The sequence below is a fragment of the Anomaloglossus baeobatrachus genome, chromosome 5, assembly GCF_048569485.1.
Source record: "Anomaloglossus baeobatrachus isolate aAnoBae1 chromosome 5, aAnoBae1.hap1, whole genome shotgun sequence".
Classification (NCBI taxonomy): Eukaryota; Metazoa; Chordata; class Amphibia; order Anura; family Aromobatidae; genus Anomaloglossus; species Anomaloglossus baeobatrachus.
The window spans coordinates 43,890,486-43,917,023 of NC_134357.1; the positions used below are offsets into that span (position 1 = coordinate 43,890,486).

A 26,538-nucleotide genomic window follows, 5' to 3' on the forward strand; every position below is an offset into this window, starting at 1 on the left:
TCAGTGTGGATAATGGCACAATCTTACCAGCTTCCACCAGCATCTTCACAAGGTCTTTAGCTTTTGTTCTTGGGTTGATATGCAAATGTCTGACCAAAGCACATTAGTCTGGTACAAAGAACCCTTCTCCTTCCTGAGCGGTATGATGGCTGGACATTCCCGTGTTGTTTGTATTTTCATATAATTATTTGTATAGATGAACGAGGCACATTCAGGTATCTGGAAATTGTATCCAAGGATGAACCAGACTTGTGCAAATCTGCAATTCTCTTCCTAAGATATTGGCTGATTTCTTTTGACTTTCCCATGATGCTACACAAAGAAGCAGTGTGTTTCAGGTGTGCATTAAAATACATCCACAGGTGTGTCTCTAATTAAATCATATTTTACCAATAAAACTATCAGAAGCTTCCAAAGACCTATCAGAAGCTTCCATCATCATATGGACTGTCCCATATTGTTTAAAGGCATAGTACTCTTAGGGGGGCTTTGCACGCTGCGACATCGCTAGCCGATTGTAGCGATGCCGAGCGCGATAGTCCCCGCCCCCGTCGAAGATGCGATCTCTTGTGATAGCTGCCGTACCGAACATTATCGCTACGGCAGCTTCACACGCACTTACCTGCCCTGCGACGTCGCTCTGGCCGGCGACCCACCTCCTTCCTAAGGGGGCGGGTAGTGCTACGTCACAGCGACGTCACACGGCAGGCGGCCAATAGAAGCGGAGGGGCGGAGATGAGCAGGACATAAACATCCCGCCCACCTCCTTCCTTCCGCATAGCAGGTAAGGAGATGTTCCTCGCTCCTGCGGCTTCATACACAGCGATGTGTGCTGCCGCAGGAACGAGGAACAACATTGTACCTGTCGCTGCAGCAAAATTATGAAAATGACCGACACTACACAGATCACCGATTTACGACGCTTTTGCGATCGTTTATCGGTGCATCTAGGCTTTACACGTTGCGATGTAGTTACTGGCGCCGGATGTGCGTCACTTTCAATTTGACCCCGACGATATCGCAGTAGCGATGGTGCAACGTGCAAAGCCCCCCTTAGTGTATGTAAACTTTTGACTTTGCAAAAAGTAATAAAAATGCCTTAAAACATTTTCTCTCTCTAATTTTTCTGGCATTTGGCAAATATAAATAATTTTGGTTCCTAATTTACCTAAAACGAGAAACGTTTATTCTGATTTCATGTCAGATAGTGAGAAAAACCTGCAGATGTGTCTTTAAGGAAAACTTCTGGTTTCAATTGTATAACGTGTTTTTATATTGTAACTGCTCCAGGCTTTCAAGAGTAACCTGCATAATTGCATCCGACTAGTCGTCATTTCCAGGAATCAGGTGCATTCATTGCAGAGAATTTCTGATTAATCGGAATCTTAAATTTTTGGAAAAATTATAAAAAATCGATTTGTTACAGGGCGATTTGCTCATCTCTGCTAATGAGGGTTCTGTAATTGAGAACTAAAGATAAAGAGAATATCATCCAAATATAAAATTTAATAAAACTTCAGATTAATTAACAAACGCTTCATATATTATAACCAAGTGACTGCTCTCCGGCTCGTCTCGGCTCCCCCGGTGGGATCCTTTACACCGTCCCTACAAATAATGTCAGCGCATGCTGTGTGGAAGGATACAACTCCTGCCGTTAACAAAGAGAATAATTGTTTAATATAAATTGGCCCCCACAGTTCGGAAACGTCTCCTAACCTAACAGTATATACAGCTATTCACTTGTGGAATCTCGTCAACCTAAGACGTCCAATAATTATGGGGTATTAGAGTATTAAACGATCGGCAAAGCACGATCGTCCCCAGGAATTCCTGCTGCTTTATTACGAATGTCTGGTAAGACACATAATAAAAGGCAATTAAATAATAAGTCTCTTCCTCGGTGAGGAGTAGTGGCCTTTCTTTCAGAATAGGATAACGTCCCGGCTCGCTGTCTCCATGGGTCTTTCTTTTTCTACTTGTTGGCTGTTTCTCATATGTTGGTAATAGTTAATAATTAATATTGTGCCGATATTGAGGAATAGGCTGAGTAGCAGGAGCCAGAATGAATATCCATACGTGTTCTGGGTAGATCCAAAAACATCATTTGTCCCGTCCAGAACGATTGCAATTTCCTTCGGCAGTTTGTTGACTTCTACATTTATTGCAAACAGGATCATGGCGAGAAGGATGGGGATCCCTGGAAGAAAAAAAAAAACAGTCTATTAATTACAAGAAATAATCAAGAAGTGTCAGAGACGACCTTCCTTGTCTCATTCCAATTAAATATAGGTATAAGAAATTTGTACAAATGCAGGAGATACATTTTCTTTAAAGGGAACCTGTCAGGTCCCCTATGCCCCCCAACCCAGCAGCATTCATAGCTGTATGACTAAAGTCCCCCCTAACCAGCCCTGTATAATGCTATTCACTAATACAAATGTGTAAAAAAAAACACTTAGAAACCTCACTTACCCTGTGCTAATTAGGCTTTTATGGCGCCTCTGCGGCTTCAGGCGTCACAGGGCACTGCACCTCACCCAAGGTGCAGTATTCATCTTGGATATGGAGGAGGTCGTCACCGGTAATCATCACTAACACAATCATCCAACACATAATTACGGGAGCTCTTCCACTGGGACTGGGCTAGGGTAGGTGCTAGGGTGGCCATCACGAGCTATGGGACCTCTTGCCCACTAGTTTAGCTACCCGGGAGGCAGGGCACCGATAGGGGAAGTTAGGAGCTACCTCAGACACAATTCAGTCAGTCGGAGGGGAGCTCCGGGTGCAGTAAGCGTCAGGAGGAGACTCAGGCACAGACAAGCAAGCAAAGGAACGGATAGTTCAGGGCCCGTGGTCTGGAGTTGGAGGCTCGACCTGGGTTCTTAGGAATGAAGGCAGATCCCAGGATTCGCAGGGAGTGTGGAAGGCACCCGTGACCCATTCCACGGCCCAGGAGCTGGAGTGAAGGGAAACCGTAGAAAGGTGACGCACAGAAGGAAACACCAGCCTTGACCTCCGAAGTATCCAGGATCAGCTGAAGCCCATCACAGCGCAGCCCGGCATTCCAATGGCAGCGTGTTTTCAGTGACTAAAAGAACTTAAACTGTCGTCCCTGCCGGCGCTTGCAACCTTGCGCCCCTCCGCCATAGGCAAATACTACCTCAATCATCTTCCCTGGGGCCTGAGCTCTGCCTGTGGAGAGCTGTACCATATGAGCTGCGTTATCATCCGCCCCAGAGAATAAGTCCCGCAGCGGCAGCTAATATTGGCCGCACACCATAGGTGGTGTCACGAACAACTACTCCCATCATTCCCATCTTTATTGACACCGCCGGGGTCACGGAACTGGGCAAGGCCACCGCGGCGACCCAGGAGAAGAACCGCAACCTGGTAACGAGTAGCTCCCCGACCCCGTGGGCGCGTCACTTGTGGCTAGTCACAGGGGTGTTCGTTCCCAGACTAGTCGTCCCTCTTTCAATGTTATCACGCCCCTGTGGGTAAGATAACAAGATTTCCATGAGCCGGCGTCACTGCCAGCTAATGGAAATCTCGCACATGTGAAGAGGGGAGCCAGGTCATGGCCGGCAGTCCTTCCCTTTGGATTATGTGCATGTATTCCGCCCCAGCTGGGGGGTGCGACATTTACTTGCGCCTTAGATTTATCGTCCGTCACCCCCTTCGCCAGTCACCATCATAGACATCGTACTTGGGCAACACACCACAGAAAACAGTTTCTCTCACTGTAAAAATTAACCTACCCTTAAAATTATAGACTGTTCATATCTTTGTCAGTGGGCAAACTTACAAAATCAGTAAGGGATCAAATAATTATCTCCTTCACTGTATGTACACAGGTAGAGTTTGTCTGAAACCCGCCTGAAAAAGCACTAAAGAACACTGCAAAGAATGAACACGTGCACGGTAACGTCAGAGCGTCATTTTAGTGGACGTTGCGTTTTACTTTGTTTTTTTTCTTTCTTTCAACCGCCTAACGATTCAAAAGTCATGAAGTGGCTGGAAGAAGTAACATGGTCAATCTTCGGGCATCTTCTGCTTGGAAACTGCTCTTAATTTATAGTTTAAAGTTCCAGCAAAAAAGATGGTGGTGAAGACGCTTCGAGAAAAAGACTGCCAAAGTTTTCCTAATCTGTGCCTTGAAAAACTCAGCAACTCCGCTGCAGTCGTCTGCACATAGCCTAAAAGTAGTTTTATTTTTGGAAAGGGAGACAAAACTTTTGGATTTCTGCTAGGGTTCACCTTGCTACAGATCCTACAAACAGTGCCCCCAATGTGAAGTTATGGGATGAGCGGAGCTGTGCTGTAATACATCATGCGTTGCTAATCAAGAGCATCGTTAATAAAGATAACATGGGCTGAGCTGACATTAAGCTCTATAAGAGCATTCTGCACTGACCTTTAGAAAATCAAGACCTTTAGCTGAATGTCTTGGGGGATCGGAGGAGGATTTTCCATTTTTATATAGACAAATATTGACCCATGAAAGCAAAATCCCCTTTAAGAAAACCTGTGTACAGTCAGCCAAGCATACTCAGCAGCTAGTACCTCTCCTAAAATGCATTTGTGCATTAATAGGGATCTTTAAATTGACCCCGTACCAAAATTATTATACTGAGACTACAGGTCGTTATTTTTTTTCCAAGGCCACGTCATTCATCTCATGAAACAAGAGTGACTACATATAAAACGTAAAATATCCTCTATGTTATTTATCCAGAGGAGCAAATGAGAGACTGTGACCGGTGTGGAAGTGTACCGCCCAGTGGCCTCGGCTGCGACCGCCGAGCCGCTCGGGTCCGGGGGTCACGTCGCTCTGGAAGGGTGTAGTGGCGGTGCACGCAGGTGTTGTGGGGTGGTTGTATTGTAAAGTTCGTGACGCCACCCACAGGTTGTGGTGATGGTGGACACCACCGCTGCGGTCAAGGTGCGGGGAATCCCGGGAGCAGTGTAGGGGCGCAGCTAGGTGTTGACCCCTCCGTGGGTAGGGGATGTTGGTCCCGTGGGCCGGTAGCGAGGGCCGGGATGCAAGGGCAGTATTGCAGTGCAGCGCAGTGCGGTTCCCGATGGCACTGGTGTACTCACAATTAAACCACACAGAGTCACTGGTAAACCAAACGGGGTGACGAACGGGGCCCGCAGCCGGCTGCAGCTTCTCCAGATAGGTTGGTAATGTCCGCCTTTCTCCTGCACCTGTATGTGATCTTGGCTACCATGCCTGGGCACGGGTAGCCCACTCCCCGGCGTATATGTGTCGTAGGAGCCCATTTGCCCGCAGACGCTGGCCCTTGGATCTCTGGCGGTGGCTACTATCTGGACAAGTTGGGCTGTTGCCTTCAATTGGGACTTAGGTGGGAATGAACCCCTGAGGTCCAGACCGCAATCAGTTGATTTGACTATGGTGGTGGCATATAGCCTAGTTCGGGGTCTGAGTACCCTGCCTGGTGCTCCGGTCTCCAGTTAGCTCCCCGGTTCGGTTCCGGCGGGCCACTACCCTGTCCCAGTCCCTTACGGTTCCGCTGGTCGTATTCCCCGTCTCCTGCAGGCAGCCACTACCATCTGCCTGCCTGACTGATCTGGGGTCCTAGGCTCCAACCCAGGCCCCACACAGAACTGAGCTCCTCACTCTCCAAACTCTGAACTTGAACTCCCTAGTGTTTTCCTGCCTCAGGCCAGCAGACTCCTCGGAAGGCATGTCTTTCTGCCTGACTCCGCCCACCTGGTGTGCCTGTCTGACTCTGAGGGAGGCAATCAGGTCTTTTGGTTGACTGGTGATACCTCACTGGGGTAGGGGTGTATGTGGTGAGTGTAATGACCTGTGACCCCTGGGTGTCCAGGGCGTCACAGAAGGCTAAACCACCCGGCTGCACGCCTCGTCCCGCCACCACCACCACCCCACTGCCTCTCCCCCTTAACAAAGCGACGTGGCCCCTGGTCCGGAGGCGCTCGTGCTACCGCCAACCCGAGCCTGGACCTCGAGCGGCTCGGCCCGAGCAGCGGAGAAGCGGCCGGGCACCTCCCAGGGCGGTACACCTCCATCTTCACTCAAGGAATGTGGTAGAGAGCCTGGTTGCTAAGTTGCGTAGGCAGGCACAGTGGGGAGGGAGTAGTGAGCCGAATCAGTTAGTGAAGCTCAGGGAGAGCAGTCGCAAGGAGGAAACCTGGAGGCTGTCACTAGTCGGACACCACAGGTGTAGTGGTTGCTGACGGGGGAGAACGGTCACCTGGGAGTGCCACCCGAAATCCACCTAAGGCCGGAGTGCAGAGAGGTGGCTGAGTACGGGTACTGCCAGGCGAGGACCAGGCCCGCACGGGGTTACAGGTACCCAGAGCAGGGGCCATTCAGTTGGCCTGCTCAACCTGCAGTTGGGGGTACTTCATACCCTCCACCAAAACACCACAAAGTCCGCAGCCACGTAGCAATGAGAGGGCCCATAGATCACAAGAGGCAAGCAACCGGAGTGACCTGGTCCAGGCTACAAGCAGACGGGCCGAAAAAGGGGAGAACAGGCAGCAGAAACTTCCCTGGGTGACCCCGTAGGACTACAAGTCTGGGTCACCACAAAAACACGAGGGCTAGGAAGGCGAGTCAGTAGCCACCCCCTAAGTCAGCCTGAAGGAGCCTGGTTCCCACTTGGAGCATCACAGCATCGCCCGGGTTAACTCACGCCTGCCACCTGAAGTGAGTAAAAACCCTGAAAGACATTCCTGTTGTGCGTGTGAGTTCTTCTGCGACCTGTGGTACCACCAACCTACACCGGGCCCTGGGGCCAGCCTCACTCTTGGGAGGCCACCACATCTAACTGCACCTACCATCAGCCCCAGGTGTCCCCTAAACTGCAGTGGAGGTCGCCCTGACCGCAATACCGAGAGTGGCGTCACGAATCCCATAGAAGTGAACCTACCTGTGACCAGAAGGACCCAGGACGCGCCGTCCCTGAAGACCCTGAGACGACATGAAGGTAACTGACATCCCCTTATATACAGTATGAGCCCTCACATAGCATTCCTATATATAGTATGAGACCCCATATATCCCATACATAGAGTATTAGGCCCCACATAGCCTCTTATATGCAGTATGAGCCCCCACATAACCTCCTATATACAGTAACCCCCACATAGCAGCGCCCTATATACAGCATGAGACCCACATAGCCCCCCATATACAGTATGAGCCCTTACATAGCCTCCCTATATATATAGTATGAAACCCTGTAAAGCCCATATATACAGTATTAGCACCCAGATAGCCTCCTATATACAGTATGAGCCTCCACATAGCCTTCTATATACAGTACGAGCCCCACATATCCTCCTATATAAAGTATGAGCCCCCACATAGCCTCCTATATACAGTATGAGCCCCAACATAGCCTCCTCTATACAGTATGAGCACCCACATAGTCTCCTACTTACAGTATGAGCTCCATATAGCCCCCGTATATACAGTATGGTTCAGATTAAGGAGTTTTTACTGGAAAACGCGTTCCTTGTTCACTCTGCCATGTTAAGGTTTTTATGAATATGGAGGAACCTTTGTAAGATGTTTGTATCTTTTTGATAAAATAAAAAAAATCCATTTTAATATAGTCTGGAACTGTATGCTGGATTTTTTCTTCTTCTGCTACGTTGTCCCCCATATATACAGTATGAGACCCACATAGCCTCCTGTGAGGTAAAGCCTGGGATATGAAGAGGAATTATGACGAGAAGTCATAATTGCTCTCATCACTCCCTGGCAGTGCCCCCCTCCCTTCTTGTTCCAAATGTACAGCATCTGGAAGGTGTCACATTCCACTTACACAACTCATGGCCATCTCCTCTGATATGGAGATGAGATAATGTGAGGACAATGGATCCAGGATGACTCCCTGCCGTCACCCTGTAACAAGAGTTGTATCTCATTAGCAAGGCTTGGAAGTAGCCAGACAGAACGACTCCAGTAAAAAATGGTTCATATCTCGCAAGCCATATCTCCGATAAATATGGCAACCATAACAATGGTGTCTCCGCATGTGGACGATGCTGGCACACCCTTTTTATGGAAGTAGGACATTGGGAAACACACCAAACGTGATATCAGCCATATGGGAACTCGTAGACAGGTCATGAGTCCCCTCGTTCTGTAGCTAAATTCATAACTGTCACAATGAGAGCATTGGCGTCCGCCTACGACGCTCCCAGGCAAAGTTATGGCCCATATTCCATGTTGTGAATTTGTCCATAACTCCAGCCAGGGGTGGAGCAGTGCTCCCTGTGAGGTCACTAAGGTAGGAGGGGACCTGGATTTGCCCAGGTTGATAACCCTGCTTCGGCCATTTTCCAAGGTTCTTCTCGCTGGGGGCACGTGCAGGAAACATCTGTGGGAGTTCCTGGAAACCTGGTCTACAGCGCCCCCCTGTGGCCAGACGCAACAAGGTAACTGCTGGAACTGTGTATGCCTGTTTGTAACCCATGCTTTGACTGTAACTGTACTCTGACATAACTGTATATTCTGTAGATTCCCTATTGTATATATTGTAGTTTCTAGTGTGCTTTAGGCGATTAAATTATATAATTAATCCTGGGCTGTTCTGTTATCTCGATCTTGAATCCCACGTCTGTGTGTTCGGCTAATAGTTACCGTGAAGCGGTTGGTGGCAGCGAGTTGTGCCAAGGATTATTGTGGGGAGGCCAGTGAGATTCGGGAAGATATTATATATTCCGCCCGCGGAGGTCGGGGGAATATATACCCTACTCTCACCGGGGACCCTTCAATAATCGGCATAAGTAGTATAGCGGCCTCCTTGCTTATTGTCGGGCAATTCCATAATTGGCCTGACTATAAGAGGGGCGCTAGAGAGCGCGTCACGTGCTCTGTCTGTCGGTCGGGAGGTATAAAGGAGGGGTGACCCCCCACTTGTTACCCCCCGATTGTGACGTACTGGTAGCCAGCGCGGGGGATTTCTGAGTGACCCCCACGGTGGTTTGTGACATATTGGTGGCAAGCGGTGGGATCGAGATAATAGTGTGTGTGAGTGTGAGATCCATACTCCCAGACACTAAAGACTGCCTGCAGCAGCTGTGGCTGCTGGGGTCTTCAGACTAGCTCAACACTAGAGTGTCAGAGTGCAGATACTGTAAGGTGTGTGGAGGCATCAGGTGTCAGTTCTGTGTCAGTGACCAAAGTCTGCAACAATGGCTGATAGCACCAGGAGCAAAGCCAAAGGAATGGCCGATGCTCAGGCCAGAGACGATGAGGAGGTTGTCCACGAGCCCTCCAGGAGCTCGACGCCAGAAAACCGTTCTGCCGAGGACATTGCACAACCGGGCACTGCTGGACAAGATGAGGAGGAGCTCGCCCAAGGTTCCTCAACGAGCCAGATGCCAGCCCTCCGCTCTGCAATGGACAGTGAAGCACCAGGCTCCGCAGCGGGCCGCAGATCACCACGTGCCATTCCACCGAGCCTGGGAGGCTCGGATAGCCTTCTTCAAATGGCTATGGCCCTTCTCCAGGCTGGAGACCGGGATACCTACGAGATACTCATGGCAGAGCGCAGGGCAGAGCGGCAGGCAGCGCGTGAAGAGCGCCAGGCAGAGCGTGACTACCAGCTGCAGCTAGCTCAGCTCCGGCCCTCATCAGCCACACGTGACCTTCAAGACACCAAACTTCCAAAGGTCCGTGTTGAGGACTTCCCAGTGCTGGAGAAGGATGGAGACTTGGACTCTTTCTTGACTGCTTTTGAGCGGACTTGCTTGCAGCACCATCTGAACAAGGACCAGTGGGCCAAATACCTGACCCCCCGTTTAAGGGGTAAGGCCCTGGATATCCTTGGGGACTTGCCTGCTGAGGCAGATCAGGGCTACGACACCATCAAGCGGGCCCTGATCCAACAGTACAACCTCACCCCGGAGTCCTACCGCAAGAAGTTCCGGAGCCTACAGAAGGGACCAAAGGACTCCTGGGCTGACCACCGGCGGGCACTTGCCCGAGCTGCCGACCACTGGACCCAAGGCCTGCAGCTTTCCACCGGACCGGAGATCCTGGACTTGTTCATCACGGAGCAACTCTTGTGGAACTGCCCTGAGGATCTCCGCCAGTTCATCCGAGACCAGAAGCCAAAGGGATCCACGGCTACAGCTGCCCTGGCAGATGACTACACCAACAATCGGGCTCCTGAAGCCAGGAGAGCAGCCACCAGCAGCACCTGGAGAGGGGGTAAGATGAACTCTGCGACTGCCCCACCTGCCCCTAGACTGCAGGGGGTGTCCCCCTCAACTCCCCTCTCCAGGCCCGTGGCAGAACCAAGACGGTGCCACCAGTGCAACCTACCTGGACACTTCAAGGCCATGTGCCCTCAGCGTCCCAAGGCCCCGGCTCCGTCCCCGTCCCAAGGGCCGCCCAAGGTGTATTGTGTGGGTGGGGGTGGTGGTAGGTCCCTGGACAGCTTCCAACCTGTCACCGTCGGCCAGTCTGTGACCATAGGACTGCGAGACAGCGCCTCGGAGGTGACTCTGGTGCGGCCTGAGATGGTGTCCCCCCAAGACTTGATCCCTGGAAAAACCCTCGCTGTCTCCGGGATTGGAGGCATTGACCCGGCGCTGCCTGTTGCTGACATTTATGTGGACTGGGGCGCAGGGCGAGGGGTGAGAGAGGTGGGGGTAACTGATCGGATCCCTGCAAACGTGCTACTTGGGACAGATTTGGGGCAAATAACCTCCCAGTTTGGCCCCGCCCCAAAGGCTGAACCTTCAGCCAGTGCTGACGTGCCTCCGGACAATGTTAATGTGTTATCTATGAATGATGTAAGGGAGGAGGGAGTGAACTCTGATATTTCTGCTTGCACAGACACCATAGACACACACGCAGCTGCAGCTGTGACAGGGGAGGGGGTCAGAGAAAGGTGTGACAATGCCTCTACAAGTAATCAGCCTGTGAGCTGGGATCTGTTGCCCTCTGCAGGGATAAGCAGAGAGCAGGGTGCTGCAGGGGGAGGACCAGTGTGTGGGGTGGGGGCTACCACAGCAAATGTGGGGTCCCCAGAGATTTCACAGCGGGGTTCTGTTGCTGCAGGGGGGGAACAGGCAGGTGAGATTGGGGCCGGTCCAGGAGCGGAAGTGCTCCCAGGTAAGATCTCGGTGCAGGGTTCCCCCACAACCGGGGTGTCAGGAAGCCAGGTAGGTCTGCCTGAACCGGCGACTTGGTCAGGAACGGAGGAGGAGCAGGCACGACCCACGGTCGCAGCGGCTGTGGCCGCTGTCACCCGCAGTGGGAGTGCTGGAAGCCAAGGGGCCTCCCGGAGGTCCGATAGCTCTTCCCCTTCTGACCAAGTGGCAGCCGAGTCAGGTGGAGGCCAGGACACAGGTCCCGGGGTACTGACTGAAGATGTGACAGTCTCGTCGATTCTGGCCACATCTAGTCAGGAGTTTCAGGCAGCGTTAGAAGCTGACGACAGCCTGAAAGCTCTAAAGGAGCAGGCGGCACAGCCTCCCTCGGACTCGGACCCGGAGCGAGTGGTCTGGGACCAAGGACGGCTGTACCGGGCCACGGTCCAGCAGGGTTCACCGGAGGCGTGGCCCAGGGACCGACAGTTGGTGGTACCCTATCCGTTCCGGACGGAGTTGTTGCGGATCGCACATGAGATTCCGATGGCCGGACACCTAGGGATCGCTAAGACCAAGGCCAGGTTAAACCAGCATTTCTACTGGCCAAAAATGGGGGCCGATGTGGCTGCCTACTGCCGTTCGTGTGAAACCTGTCAGAGAGTGGGGAAGGCGGGGCCACGCCCCAAAGCCCCACTGGTATCTCTGCCCATCATCGATGAGCCTTTCAGGAGGGTGGCTGTGGATCTGGTCGGCCCGCTGGCCATCCCCAGCAGCTCCGGGAAACGCTTCATACTGACGGTAGTGGACTATGCCACCCGGTACCCAGAAGCAGTGGCCTTGTCGTCCATTCGGGCTGACAAGGTGGCCACCGCATTGCTAGAGATTTTCTCCCGAGTGGGTTTTCCCCAGGAAATGCTCACCGACCGGGGGACCCAATTCATGTCCCAGCTGATGGAGACCCTCTGTAAGCAAGTCCAGGTGCGACATCTGGTGGCCAGCCCGTACCATCCACAGACTAATGGCCTGTGCGAGCGGTTCAATGGCACCTTAAAGCAGATGCTTAAGATGTTGGTCGACTCCCATGGGCGTGACTGGGAGCGGTATCTCCCACACCTGTTATTTGCTTACCGGGAGGTTCCACAGGCCTCAACAGGATTCTCACCGTTTGAGCTCCTGTACGGGCGACGTGTGCGGGGCCCCCTGGCTCTGGTGAAAGAGGCTTGGGAAGGGGATTTGGCCACCCCTGGAGTGTCGGTTATCGAGTATGTCATGCGCTTCCGGGACAAAATGCAGGCCTTGACGCAACTGGTACACGACAATATGGCTCAAGCCCAGGCTGATCAGAAGCGTTGGTACGACCAGAACGCTTGTGAGAGGACCTACCAAGTGGGTCAAGAGGTGTGGGTACTGGTCCCCGTACCACAGGACAAGCTTCAGGCAGCCTGGGAAGGCCCATACCTCGTGTACCAGCAGCTCAACCCTGTGACGTACCTGGTCACCCTGGACCCTGCCCGTGGAAGGCGGAAGCCCTTCCATGTGAACATGATGAAGGCACATCATGAGCGGGAGGCATGTGCGCTCCCCGTGTGCAACCTGCCCGAGGAGGGAGAAGCGGAAACCCTCTTGGATATGCTAGCCCAGGTTAGGGCAGGCGGATCCATTGAGGATGTGGAGGTTGGCCACCAGCTCTTGGAGGACCAACGGTCCCAGCTGTGGGCCACCCTACACCCCTTCCAGGGGTTGTTTACCAACCAGCCCGGAAGGACTGACTTGGCTGTCCATCACGTGGACACTGGGGATCATCCCCCGATCCGGCGTTCAGCATATCGGGTCTCCCTGGAGGTGCAGCAACACATGCGCCAGGAGATTGACGAGATGCTGGAGCTGGGGGTGATCCAGGCATCCAACAGCGCTTGGGCCTCGCCTGTAGTCCTCGTCCCTAAGAAGGACCGAACCACTCGGTTCTGCGTGGACTACAGGGGGCTCAATGCTGTCACGGTCGCCGATGCGTACCCAATGCCACGCATCGATGACCTGCTCGATCAGTTGGCCGGGGCTCAGTACCTGACCATCATGGACCTGAGCCGGGGATATTGGCAGATCCCCCTGACTCGCAAGGCCAGGGAACGCTCTGCCTTTATTACCCCATTTGGACTGTACGAGTCCACGGTGATGCCATTCGGGATGAGGAATGCCCCTGCCACTTTCCAGCGGATGGTCAACACCCTGCTCAAGGGACTTGAAGGGTACGCGGCCGCGTACCTGGATGACATTGCCGTCTTCAGTCCCACCTGGGAGGACCACCTAGAGCATCTAGCACAGGTGCTCAGGCGGATCCACCGGGCAGGTTTGACCATCAAGCCGGGAAAGTGTCAGCTGGCCATGAGCGAGGTCCAGTACCTCGGTCACCGGGTAGGTGGGGGAACGCTGAAGCCCGAGCCTGAGAAAGTGGAGGCCATCGCATCCTGGCCCACCCCCAGGACCAAGAAGCAGGTGATGTCCTTCTTGGGGACCGCTGGGTACTATAGGAGGTTTGTTCCATGCTATAGTAGCCTAGCAAAGCCCTTGACGGACCTCACCAAGAAGAAGCTGCCCTCTGCAGTCGATTGGACAGTGGACTGCGAGACAGCCTTCCGGGCCCTAAAGGACGCCCTGTCCAGCCCGCCCGTGCTACAGGCAGCCGACTTCACGCGGCCGTTTGTAGTACAGACCGACGCCAGTGACTTCGGCCTCGGTGCGGTGCTCAGCCAGGTGGACTCTGCGAGCCAAGAGCACCCAGTCTTGTACCTGAGCAGGAAGCTGTTACCAAGGGAAGTGGCCTATTCTACAATGGAGAAGGAGTGCCTGGCCATAGTGTGGGCCCTGCAGCGCCTGCAACCCTATCTATACGGGCGCCACTTCATCGTGGAGACGGACCACAATCCCCTCAGCTGGTTGCACACCGTCTCTGGGACGAATGGGCGATTGTTGCGATGGAGCCTTGCGCTCCAGCAATACGACTTCACCATTCGCCACAAAAGGGGCCGTGACCACGGTAACGCAGACGGGCTGTCCCGACAAGGAGAGGTCGCGGACGGGCGCACGGGGGAACACCGGAGGGTGCTGCCCCCTAGCGCCCTCAAAAGGGGGGAGGTGTGAGGTAAAGCCTGGGATATGAAGAGGAATTATGACGAGAAGTCATAATTGCTCTCATCACTCCCTGGCAGTGCCCCCCTCCCTTCTTGTTCCAAATGTACAGCATCTGGAAGGTGTCACATTCCACTTACACAACTCATGGCCATCTCCTCTGATATGGAGATGAGATAATGTGAGGACAATGGATCCAGGATGACTCCCTGCCGTCACCCTGTAACAAGAGTTGTATCTCATTAGCAAGGCTTGGAAGTAGCCAGACAGAACGACTCCAGTAAAAAATGGTTCATATCTCGCAAGCCATATCTCCGATAAATATGGCAACCATAACAATGGTGTCTCCGCATGTGGACGATGCTGGCACACCCTTTTTATGGAAGTAGGACATTGGGAAACACACCAAACGTGATATCAGCCATATGGGAACTCGTAGACAGGTCATGAGTCCCCTCGTTCTGTAGCTAAATTCATAACTGTCACAATGAGAGCATTGGCGTCCGCCTACGACGCTCCCAGGCAAAGTTATGGCCCATATTCCATGTTGTGAATTTGTCCATAACTCCAGCCAGGGGTGGAGCAGTGCTCCCTGTGAGGTCACTAAGGTAGGAGGGGACCTGGATTTGCCCAGGTTGATAACCCTGCTTCGGCCATTTTCCAAGGTTCTTCTCGCTGGGGGCACGTGCAGGAAACATCTGTGGGAGTTCCTGGAAACCTGGTCTACAGCGCCCCCCTGTGGCCAGACGCAACAAGGTAACTGCTGGAACTGTGTATGCCTGTTTGTAACCCATGCTTTGACTGTAACTGTACTCTGACATAACTGTATATTCTGTAGATTCCCTATTGTATATATTGTAGTTTCTAGTGTGCTTTAGGCGATTAAATTATATAATTAATCCTGGGCTGTTCTGTTATCTCGATCTTGAATCCCACGTCTGTGTGTTCGGCTAATAGTTACCGTGAAGCGGTTGGTGGCAGCGAGTTGTGCCAAGGATTATTGTGGGGAGGCCAGTGAGATTCGGGAAGATATTATATATTCCGCCCGCGGAGGTCGGGGGAATATATACCCTACTCTCACCGGGGACCCTTCAATAATCGGCATAAGTAGTATAGCGGCCTCCTTGCTTATTGTCGGGCAATTCCATAATTGGCCTGACTATAAGAGGGGCGCTAGAGAGCGCGTCACGTGCTCTGTCTGTCGGTCGGGAGGTATAAAGGAGGGGTGACCCCCCACTTGTTACCCCCCGATTGTGACGTACTGGTAGCCAGCGCGGGGGATTTCTGAGTGACCCCCACGGTGGTTTGTGACACCTCCTACATGCATTATGAGCCTCACATAACCTCCTACATAAAGTATGAGCCCACATAGCCTCCTATATACAATATGAGATCCACATAGCCCCTATATATAGTATGTGCCCCACATAGCCTCCTATATAAAGTATGAGCCACCACATAACCCTCTATATGCAGTATGAGCCCCAACATAGCCTCCTATATACAGTATGAGCCCCCATATAGCCTCATATATACTTTATGAGCGCCATATAGCCTCCTATATACAGTATGAGCCCCACATAGCCTCCTATATATACTATGAGCCCCACATAGCCTCCTATATATAGTTTGAGCCCCAAATAGGCTCTTATATACAGTACGAGAACCCACATAGGCTCCTATATACAGTATGAGCCCCATGAAGCCTTCTATATACAGTATGAGCCTCATAAAGCCTTCTATATACAGTATGATCCCCACATAGCCTCCTATATAAAGTATGAGATCCACATAGCCCCCTATATAGTATGTGCCCCACAGAGCCTCCTATATAAAGTATGAGCCACCACATAACCCTCGATATCCAGTGAGACCCCACATAGCTACCTATATACATTATGAGCCCTACATAACCTTCTATATACAGTATGAGCCCCAACATAGCCTCCTATATACAGTATGAGCCCCCATATAACCTAGCCTCATATATACGTTATGAGAGCCATATAGCCTCCTAGATATACTATGAGCCCCACATAGCCTCCTATATACAGTTTGAGACCCACATAGGCTCTTATATACAGTACGAGAACCCACATAGGCTCCTATATACAGTATGAGTCCCACATAACTTCCTATATACAGTATGAACCTCACAAAGCCTTCTATATACAGTATGAGCCCGACATAGCCTTCTATATACATTATGAGCCCCACATAGCTTCATATATACAGTATGAGCCGTCATATAACCCCTTATATAAAGTATGAGCACCCACATAGCCCCCTATATACAGTATCAGCCTCATATTGCCTCCTATATACAGTATGAGCACCTCATAGCCTCCTATATACTTTATGAGCCCCACATGTCCTTCTATATACAGTACATTATGAGACCTACATAGCTTCAAATATACAGTATGAGCCCCCACATAGGCTACTATATACAGTATGAGCCCCCACATAGGCTACTATATACAGTATGAGCCCCCACATAGGCTACTATATACAGTATGAGCCCCCACATAGGCTACTACATACAGTATGAGCCCTCAAATAGCTCCTTATATACAGTATAAGCCCCCACATAGCTTCATATATACTTTATGAATCCCCACTTAGCCTCCTATATACATTATGAGATCCACATAGCCTCCTTTATCCAGTATGAGCCTCCACATAGCCTCCTATATACATTTCTGAGTCCCCATATAACCCTCTATATACAGTATGAGCACTGAATGATACATGAAAACATCCTATAATATACATGAAAAAACCCACCACATACTCCCCTTGCTCCCGTTCCCTTGGCGCTCTGCACCGGCCTTTGGTGCACTGACACAACGCACAGTACACGTGATAATGTGATGTCATGACATCTGCTGTGCTTCACTCTGATTGGTGGAAAACAGAGCCAGTGGCCCCTCCTCCACCAACGTGTTCTCGACCGTCTTCATTCTGTGGATGCAAACACCGATGATGATGGGCAGTGGACAGCAGCGGCAACCAGTCGGTCATGGTTCTGCTTGCGGTTCACTGTTTTAAGCCCTTAGGGCCGGATATGGCTCATGTGCTGCTCTTTGCTCAGCCCTGCTCCATGTAATACGTTGTATATTTTTAACACTTTTTTGTTATTTTTCAGTTCGCTCATATTTTGTGGAGCACAGAAAAATTTTTTCCTACCTGGAAACCATCAGTAAAATACTGTTGATGGATCTTGTATACCTATTATGTCGCTCTGCTACTGTGAACTTGGTATGTCGTTATATTAGTTATCTACATTTGTTTTAAGATTTAAAGGGTTTTTCAACCTTTCAACTGAACAGTGCTAGAAGAAGCCATCACTTTCTGATTAGTTGGACCCCTAATCCTTAAAATAAGAGCTGCTATCCATCATAGTTATATTCACCTGACCCAGTGGCCGGACCCCCACTAATAATAATGTTATGGCATATCATGGAGATTAAATGTTTATATATGGGCTATTTGGATGTTCATGTGTTAATGAACTGACTTAGATAAGAATCTTGCTGATGGTTTCCAGATTGCTGATGGTTTCCAAAGTTTAGGAAAACTGAAGAAATACGTGAAGATTAAAAATAAATAAATAAATAAATAATAAAAAAAAATGATGGAGCTATATTATGAATATACATTTGTTGATGAGAGTAGCAACATTAATCATAAATTAAGCTTATTCAATAGTTAATAATTTGATTATTATCAGAATTTATGATCCCGTTTACCATTGATTCCAGTCCAGACATAAACTCCGAGAGGTCCCAGGAATGTCAGATAAGGATTGCTGACGCTGTTCAAGCATGTAGTCAGCGAGCCCAAGAATGAGGAAACAAGGCCGATAACCAGCAATATTATGACTAAGATGTGGATGATTTTAATACCGTTTGTGTCCGTCAATATCTGCAAAACTGAAGTTTATGTTCCGTTAGTAACTGGCAAAAGTATTTGTCATTAGGCAACAAAACATATCATAAAGTCGTTCCTTAAAAGGGGTATTCCCATCTCCAAGATCCTATACCAATATATAGTAGGCCTAGTAATAATAATAATAATTAATAATATTAGCAAATACCTCTAAAAAGAAATGTAGTATAGTTCTATTGATTAGCTATGTATATTACCTCATGTGCAGGTTATTGCAGTAGCTTAGGTATCCATGGTTGTGACCAAGAGCAACTAACTCTCACTATATATGGTGGTAACCATGGATCTGTAAGCTACAATGTTCTGCACATGAGGTAAGAGACATAGCTAATCAGGAGAACTATACTACATTTCTATGTCTCTTACCTCATGTGCAGGGCATTGCAGCTTTGGGATCCATGGTTACAACCATATATAGTGACAGTTAGTTGCTCGTGGTCACGACCATGGATACTTAAGCAACTGCAATGCCCTGTACATGAGGTAAAACACATAGCTAATTAGGAGAACTATACTACATTTCTATGTCTCTTACCTCATGTGCAGGGTATTGCAGCTTAGGAATCCATGGTTACAACCATATACAGTGTGTCCACCTATATCCTGTCCAACGCCATTAACTTGATACCTGCGGCAGCTATAGGCACAGAAGTGGTGTCTAGGTATAGTAAAGTAGCCATGCGCTACGCAATGAAACCACCTATAGCGCCACCTGGTGGAAAACAACAGAGTTAGCAATTTTATCTCGAAAATGGAACGAGATAGAGAAAAAAAGTGAATTACAAAGTTGTAGGGCGTCATCAATTCAATACGAATCGACACCTTGCATACAGAAATGCTATGATATCAAATCCATGACTCCCCCAAAACATTGAATGCTGGTCACGCATATGGCGCTCATTTAACGTTGATGCTGAAAGTGGCCCCCGTCAGCTGCAATGCACATCTGGGCTCTGCACAGCATACTGTATCTTGCTGCACGTTGTGCAATATGGTAGGGGACACGTTTGCACAAGCATCTGTGATACGTCGTCGTAGGTCCTGCAATGTTGGTGGAGGGGTCGCATACACCTGCTGTTTGATGTGACCTCACAGAAAGAAGTCCAATGGGGTCAGGTCAGGTGAGCGTGGAGGCCACTCCACACAGCCAATATGCCCAATGACTTGTAGGAAGGTCTCCATGAGGTATTGCTTCACGTCCGCAGCCTTGTGAGTTTTACACGTTCTAATCATAGCATTTCTGTATGCAAGGTGTTGATTCGTATTGAATTGATGACGCCCTACAACTTTGTAATTCACTTTTTTTCTCTATCTCGTTCCGTTTTCGAGATAAAAATGTTAACTCCGTTGTTTTCCACAAGGTGGCGCTATAGGTGGTTTCATTGCGTAGCGCATGGTTACTTTACTATACCTAGACACCACTTCTATGCCTATAGCTGCAGCCATTATCAAGTTGATGGCAGTGGACAGGATATGGGTGGACACACTGTATAGTGACAGTTAGTTGCTCGTGGTCATGACCATGGATATCTAAGCTACTGCAATGCCCTGCACATGAGGTAATAGACATACAGTAACTAATCAAGAGAACTATATTACATTTCTAATTGGATATATGTGTTAATATTATTATTAATTATTATTATTATTATTATTACACCTACTACATATTGGTATAGGATATTGGAGATGGGAATACCTCCTTTAAAGGAAATCTCCATCATTGTTAACGTGGGTACGTCATATTGAGCATGCTGCAATATCTGCACAAAGCATGTTATAGAGCAGGAGAAGTCGAGCAGATGGGGAAAGATTAATTCATATATCATTGGTTTAAATGCATGAATATTTAGAGTTTATGAGTCTGCCGGGCGGTCCTACTTAGTGATGGACTGTTTTCCCAAGATGGGTGACACCGCCCATTGGACTTCAAGCTGGTCAGAGATTTAAAGGGGTTTTGCCATGAGCAACGTTCATTTTAAAGTTGATTTTAATCAATAGATCTTGGAATATTAATTAGTTCCACAATTGGATGTGCTTAAAAAAATGTTCCTGTGCTGAGATAATCTTATATATGTGTCCCTGCTATGTGCTGTGTAATGGCCGTGTCTGACCATACAGGGACATGGTCTTATCATACCACATCTGGCCTGGGTAAGAAGTAATAAAATGTACAGACATTAGAACATGGGATCGCAAATTATTGTTTCTATGAGGTAAAATATTTTTAAAAACAAGCAGGAAAATGTTTTACCTCACAGAAAGAATCAGATACGATCCCATACTGTGCCATCTGTATACTCTCTTTTTCATCATCTGCCCAGGAGCTGTGGTATGATCAGACCATGTCCCTGTACATAGAAAAAAAGTCCACAGCACCTTGGTCAAAACACACAATCAGCAGTTTAGAAACGCACAAAAGAGAAAGGATGACATCGTCTCACCATGTTCCTGTACAGTCAGACACAGCCATTACACAGTACATAGCAGGGGCACATATATAAGATTATCTCAGCACAGGAACAGTTTTTTTAATCACATCCAATTGCGGAAATTATTCTTATTATAAGATCTATTGATTAAAATCAACTTTGAAATTAACTTTGTTCGTGGGGAAAATCCTTTAAGTATAAAATATGTTTTCTTGACTCTTTTTCTATAACGTTACACATCAATCTACTCTCCTCTTGCTCTAAAACTATATTCCTGATTCATCATTTGGCTTTTTTTAAGCCCCTTTACTTTTTCTTATCTTGAGGTATTTGCTGATGTTCTTTGCACCAAATTCATCAAAATGGCACTCGTGGTTCATGAATTTGGAGAAACGTTTTAAAAAAAACGTATTCTTTCCTGTCATTAACCATTTTTATGACTTTTCAAACAAAAAATTTTGTTCATGTTTTTTTAAATGAAAAAAAAGGGATTTTTGAAAAATCATGCCTAAAACCCACACTCACACTAGGGGTAATTAGGGTAGAGTCGCACAAAAATTTTGCAACTTTTTAAAAAAATAGCAATTGATGAATTTGGCGAAAACATGTAAAAACAAAACAAGAAATAAGAGAGCAAATATACAGTACAATAGACCTCAAAAAAGGCACAAATAGAATAATGAATTGAGTGCAAATATAAAAGGCGCAAAACACATAAATAAATAAAATAAATTCTGGATTTTACTGAAAAATGGATTGTGGGATTTTTTATTTTCTTTTGATTTGCATTATAATGTAAATCAAAAGAAAATCAAAAATCCCACAATCCATTTTTCAGTAAAATCCAGAATTGATTTTATTTGGAACCTGGAACATATATTTTAATCTTTGATGTTTAAATAAATTCTGGATTTTACTGAAGAACAGATCGTGGGATTTTCTTCTCTTTTCATTCACATTACATATGATGAGAGGTTGGAAAAGTTAGATATGTTTAGCTTAGAAAAAAGACGTCACAGAGGAGATCTCATTTATATGTGTAAATATATGTGTGGTCAATATAAAGGACTGGCACATGACTTATTTCTTCCAAAGACAATACTAAGGACCAGGGGGCACTCACTGCGAGTGGAAGAAAAGAGATTCCGACACCTAAATAGGAAAGGGTTCTTTACAGTTAGAGCAGTCAGACTGTGGAATGCCGACCACAAGAGGTAGTAATGGCAGACACTATAACAGCTTTTATATCAGGGCTGGATGATTTCCTCACTACACACAACATTGTTGGTTATACATGACTTAATGACAAAATGTATAATTGGTGGAGGAAGGGTGAACTAGATAGATCTAGGTCTTTTTTCAACCTATGTAACTATGTAACATATTGGTGGACACCAGCCACCGATCCCCGATGTGTGGATCTATGAAGAGAGTGGTGAGCCTACGTTTTTTCATTATTGACTATTTGCAAACCACATAAACCGGGAGAGAAAAAACAGGAATAAAAGCAGTAATATATCGTGTATCCCCTTACTATTTTAAAGCTTTCCATTTACCAAAAATCACATAAAAATGTATTATATAGCTGGGTTCTGATTAATTTAATCTGGTAAAAAAAAGGCGATTTTGCTTTCACGTTGTCATCTTTATACTTTTTTTTTACATTCAAATCACATTCGTTTTATACATTAAAGATGTAAAATATAATACTGGACCAAAGACAAGCGGCTCAGACAAGTGCATGCTGTTCTTTTTTTTTTCATGTGAAAAACACTCATCTGATCTGCCCTATTCTATAACATGGGCCTGGTACGATTTTAGTGCACCATGCCACACAGCTAGGTCAATCAATGTGTGGATGAAGGACCACCACATCAAAACCCTGTCATGGCCAACACAATCTCCAGACCTTAACCCCATTGAAAACCTCTGGAATGTAATCTAGAGGACAATGGATAATCACAAGCCATCAAACAAAGAAGAACTGCGTACATTTTTGCACCAGGAGTAGCATAAGGTCACCCAAAAGCAGTGTGAAAGACTGGTGAAAAGCAGCCAAGACGCATGAAGGCTGTGATTAAAAATCATGGATATTCCACAAAATATTGATTCCTGAACTCTTCCTGAGGTAAAACATTATTAGTATTGTTGTTTGTAAATGATTATGAAGTTGTTTTCTTTGCATTATTTGAGGTCTGAAAGCAATGCATTTTTTGTTAATTTTGACCATTTCTCATTTTCAGAAAATAAATACAAAATTTATTGCTTGGAAATTCGGAGACGTTGTCAGTAATTTATAGAATAAAAGAACAATTTACATTTTACTGAAAACTATAAAGAGAAAAATCAGAAAAACTGAAAATTTTGTAGTGGTCTCTTAATTTTTGCCAGAGCTGTATATATAAGGTTATCTCATTCCACCAATGCTCATGTGCATGGTGGAGTCGGGAGTGAAAGGATGAATGAACACATGAAGGCTCAAAGGCCACTTTGCCAAAAAGTAGTATAAGTGGCACATATTGGTGTACAAGGCCCTATTACAAGTTTAGTATTGCATTGGGGCTTAGTAGCTTCAAGTTATGCCACTGATGAAAGCATAATACTAGGGGTCTTTGATGCCAAAGCTTGTGCGGTGTCAGGGCCTCACCCTAAACTCTAATTACAGCCAGAGTCACACTTGTGAGTGACTCGCGCGAGTCTCACATCGCATCATCCGGTACAGCCGCATACTCTCCTGACAGGAGCGGGTCGGCTGCATGTATTTCTATGCAGCTAAGACGCTCTTGTCCGGAGAGCATCAAGCCATGCCAGGTGATGCAATGCGAGACTCTCGCGAGATACGTGCAAGTGTGACTCCAGCCTAATATGTGTTAGCAGCTACCACATTGTCTGGAGAGGTTATATCAGGGTGCCATCCCTTCTCCATGTAGTGTCCTCCTGAATTAAGAGGCATTTTCCTAAGCAGGTCATGGACCAACTACACAACAGATACAGGTCTGCTAACCATCTGAGCAAATAAGGGACGTTTGGCCAGTGTCCATAATAAAGAATAAACAGGCCCATGGGGGTCTTTTTACATATATTTTTTATTTTTTATCAATCCTTTTTATTTTTCAGGTGTCCATAATTTTCGGTTAAGTGATGAAGTCTTCTGCACATTCCTTAGTGGTTTGTTGGGATGTTCGCGAGACCCATATGAGGAGATCTTGGGGCAAGAAGACAACAGTTGAGGAATCAACGGAAAGAGTCATCTCAGCTCCAATTCAGCCCGAAAGGGTTACGAGGGTTTGACGTTACTGTACAAAGCAGCAGGTCCCAGCGCTTATATTGAATACATTACATTGCCAAACTTGAGCTGAAAACATTTTGGGTAGTTTCAAGCCGAAAAGTGCAATCAAGTCGCAGAACTTTGGCAAAGTATATCTAGTCTAGTTCTGCTTTAAAAAAATGGAAGTAATGAATAGAGATAAATCAGCTCACCATGTTCCCTGATTAATTCCTGGTCCTACTAGTCAGCACGGGAAAAACCTTGGCATGGCATGGGTAATACAGGAACAAAATCATGGAAAATGCCGCAATATAGAACCGTTTCACACGGAAGAAGATTTTTTTTTACACAGAAAATACAATTTCTCTAGTATTACATCTTGGTAAAAAATTAGTTACATGGCAATCAGAGAAGGGTAAAAAAAACCACTGTGGAGAACAAACAACCGAATCCAACGCATTTTGGCTACTCCTTAATCATGGTTCTTCTACATTGTGAAATGGTTCTATATCGCCAGATTTTTCAAGATTTTTTTTGGCCAATTTTTAAGCTGGAATAAGTTGGGAGGAGACCACAGAGTAAAATAGTTGTTGGTGGCCACCATCCTAGCCCTTGAAATCAGCCCCTGCCTAACCCCTTATCATAGCTATATTGATTAGGTGGCCATTTGTATTTTATAGCCTGTGGGACTTATGGAAACGGGCAAGACCTTAAAATCATGGCTTTATTACACAGAAGCGAATGTGTGTGTAAGAACCTCTACACTGGAAAGGTGGAGCGGTCTTCTCGTAGGGCTTCATAGTGGTGAATGCCTCATGGTCCATCATAGTAATCAGGGCCCTTCTCCTTTATATAAATGGCAGAGCAATGTGATGTACGGGGCCTATTAAGCATTATGTGGTGTGTCGTATCAAAGCTGCAGAAAGTACAGATGCAGCAGAGCTGAATTTATAATGTGGCACCCCTGAGGCGTCAGGTGCCACAGGGTATTGCATGCAGTAACAGGTGCAGTGCTAACCTAGGGTTCCTGGAAGACCAGTGCCGGTAAACACCAAACAGACATACACAATTCTGCCCGTTTTCCCAGGTTGGGTAACAGGCTAGAGACTGACCTAATGGATGGCTACCAATAGTTTGGACTTATCGAACCCGGTAGTCAGAAACCCGGGAGGGGGAGGGACCAGTGAGTGCAGTTGACAGTAGTCAGACATCTTGAGAGGGGGTCTGAAGTTGGTGTGCAGACAGAAAGTGTAGAGTGACTTGTGCTAAAGGAGTACGGTCACTGGGGGAGTACGGTGTCAGTACTCACGGGACCAGGCACTGGCGGGGTGCAGAGTCCTAGTTCAGGAAGATGCTTCAAGCTCATCTGATAAATCTGTTCGGTGAGGGAATCATCAGGGTTCCTCACCAACGTTAGTGTCCGGGGCACAGCAGCAAAGAGGGAACCCAGGGAACTGAGACAGAGATCCAACCCAAGAGAGGTTCAAGCTGCCTGCCATACGGGCCAGGACGGAGACAACAGGAGGGGACCCCAAAATGCTTCAGGCTACAGGGGCCCACCAATTACAGATGGGTGCATGGAAGTAAAGCTCACCAGGTCACAACACCAGCACTGGGACAAAAGGAATACCGGATTACCTGAGGCCCAGATGGGTAGACCAACACCAGCCAGGTTGCAGCTTCACAAAACCAGTGAGTAAAGAACAAGTTAAACCGCAGCTCTTGTGTTGTCTGAATTCTTCCTGTACTTGTTTCACCAACTTTCACCATACTACAACCACCATCATTCTTCCCTGGGGCTCAGCTCTACTTGCGGAGGGCCCTAACATCCAACCTGCTCAGTACCACCAGCCCCAGCAGTGAGAGACTTTACAACGGCGGCTTTCCTCATCTAGCCGCATACCACAAGTGGCGTCACCAAAAACATTCCTTTATTTTTATTTTTCCTTTAAACCCCTTTTTAAGCAACCCCCAAGGTCACGGACCCGGGCATCCGCCAACCCCGTGACCTGTCTCTGTGATTCAAGGCCCGGGACCTAGTATCACAAGGCCCTTGGGTGTGTCAATAACCTGTATATAAATCTCAACTATAAAAGTCAAGTGTTACCTTCATGTTGGGTCTTTGGGGTGTGGAGCCCAACACCGCCAGTGATCGTCTTGGCACGACTGGTCTGGAATAATCCGAGGTTTACATCCGCAATTCCGGAATAATTTGTACCGGTGAATTGGATCTTACTGGATACCCATTCTGGAGTGCCCAGACAAGTGCAGATGATGACAAAAGAGCCTATACTTGACACAAAGCCAGCGGAGAACAGCAGGGTCTTCTGCTTGGACGGCATTCTTTACCGCGTGTTCCCCTATACACCGTCCTCACGGACTGCAGTCCACACTCATGACACTTCGCCGCTCCTAGTAAGACATTTAACAGGATTTAATATTTGCAGACTTTCTCATTGAACCTTGCACTCTCGGTAGCCATAAATGTTCCCAGTAATTAATGCCTGATCTTTAGTACTGCGCTGTGTTGCTGTAGTCATAGCAGATAAAAAGTGACAGGGAAATCTGCAACTATTTTTGTAGGTATTTGAATATGATATACAAATGTAGCAGAGCCAAGCTAATTATTTGGCGCTGCTCGTCGTGAAGTCATAT

General features: G+C 47.7%; 1 protein-coding gene across 1 annotated transcript; it reads right to left on the minus strand.

Moving 5' to 3' along the window:
* Nucleotides 1-1,497: 1,497 nt before the first annotated feature.
* CLRN3 (clarin 3) lies at nt 1,498-26,284 on the minus strand. Its single transcript, XM_075352255.1, has 3 exons — nt 25,991-26,284; nt 17,985-18,167; nt 1,498-2,200 (listed from the first exon to the last, which is right to left on the minus strand). Exons 1-3 carry the CDS (start codon nt 26,223-26,225, stop codon nt 1,926-1,928), a joined length of 693 nt encoding a protein of 230 aa, XP_075208370.1. The 5' UTR covers nt 26,226-26,284; the 3' UTR covers nt 1,498-1,925.
* Between the last annotated feature and the right edge of the window lie 254 nt (nt 26,285-26,538).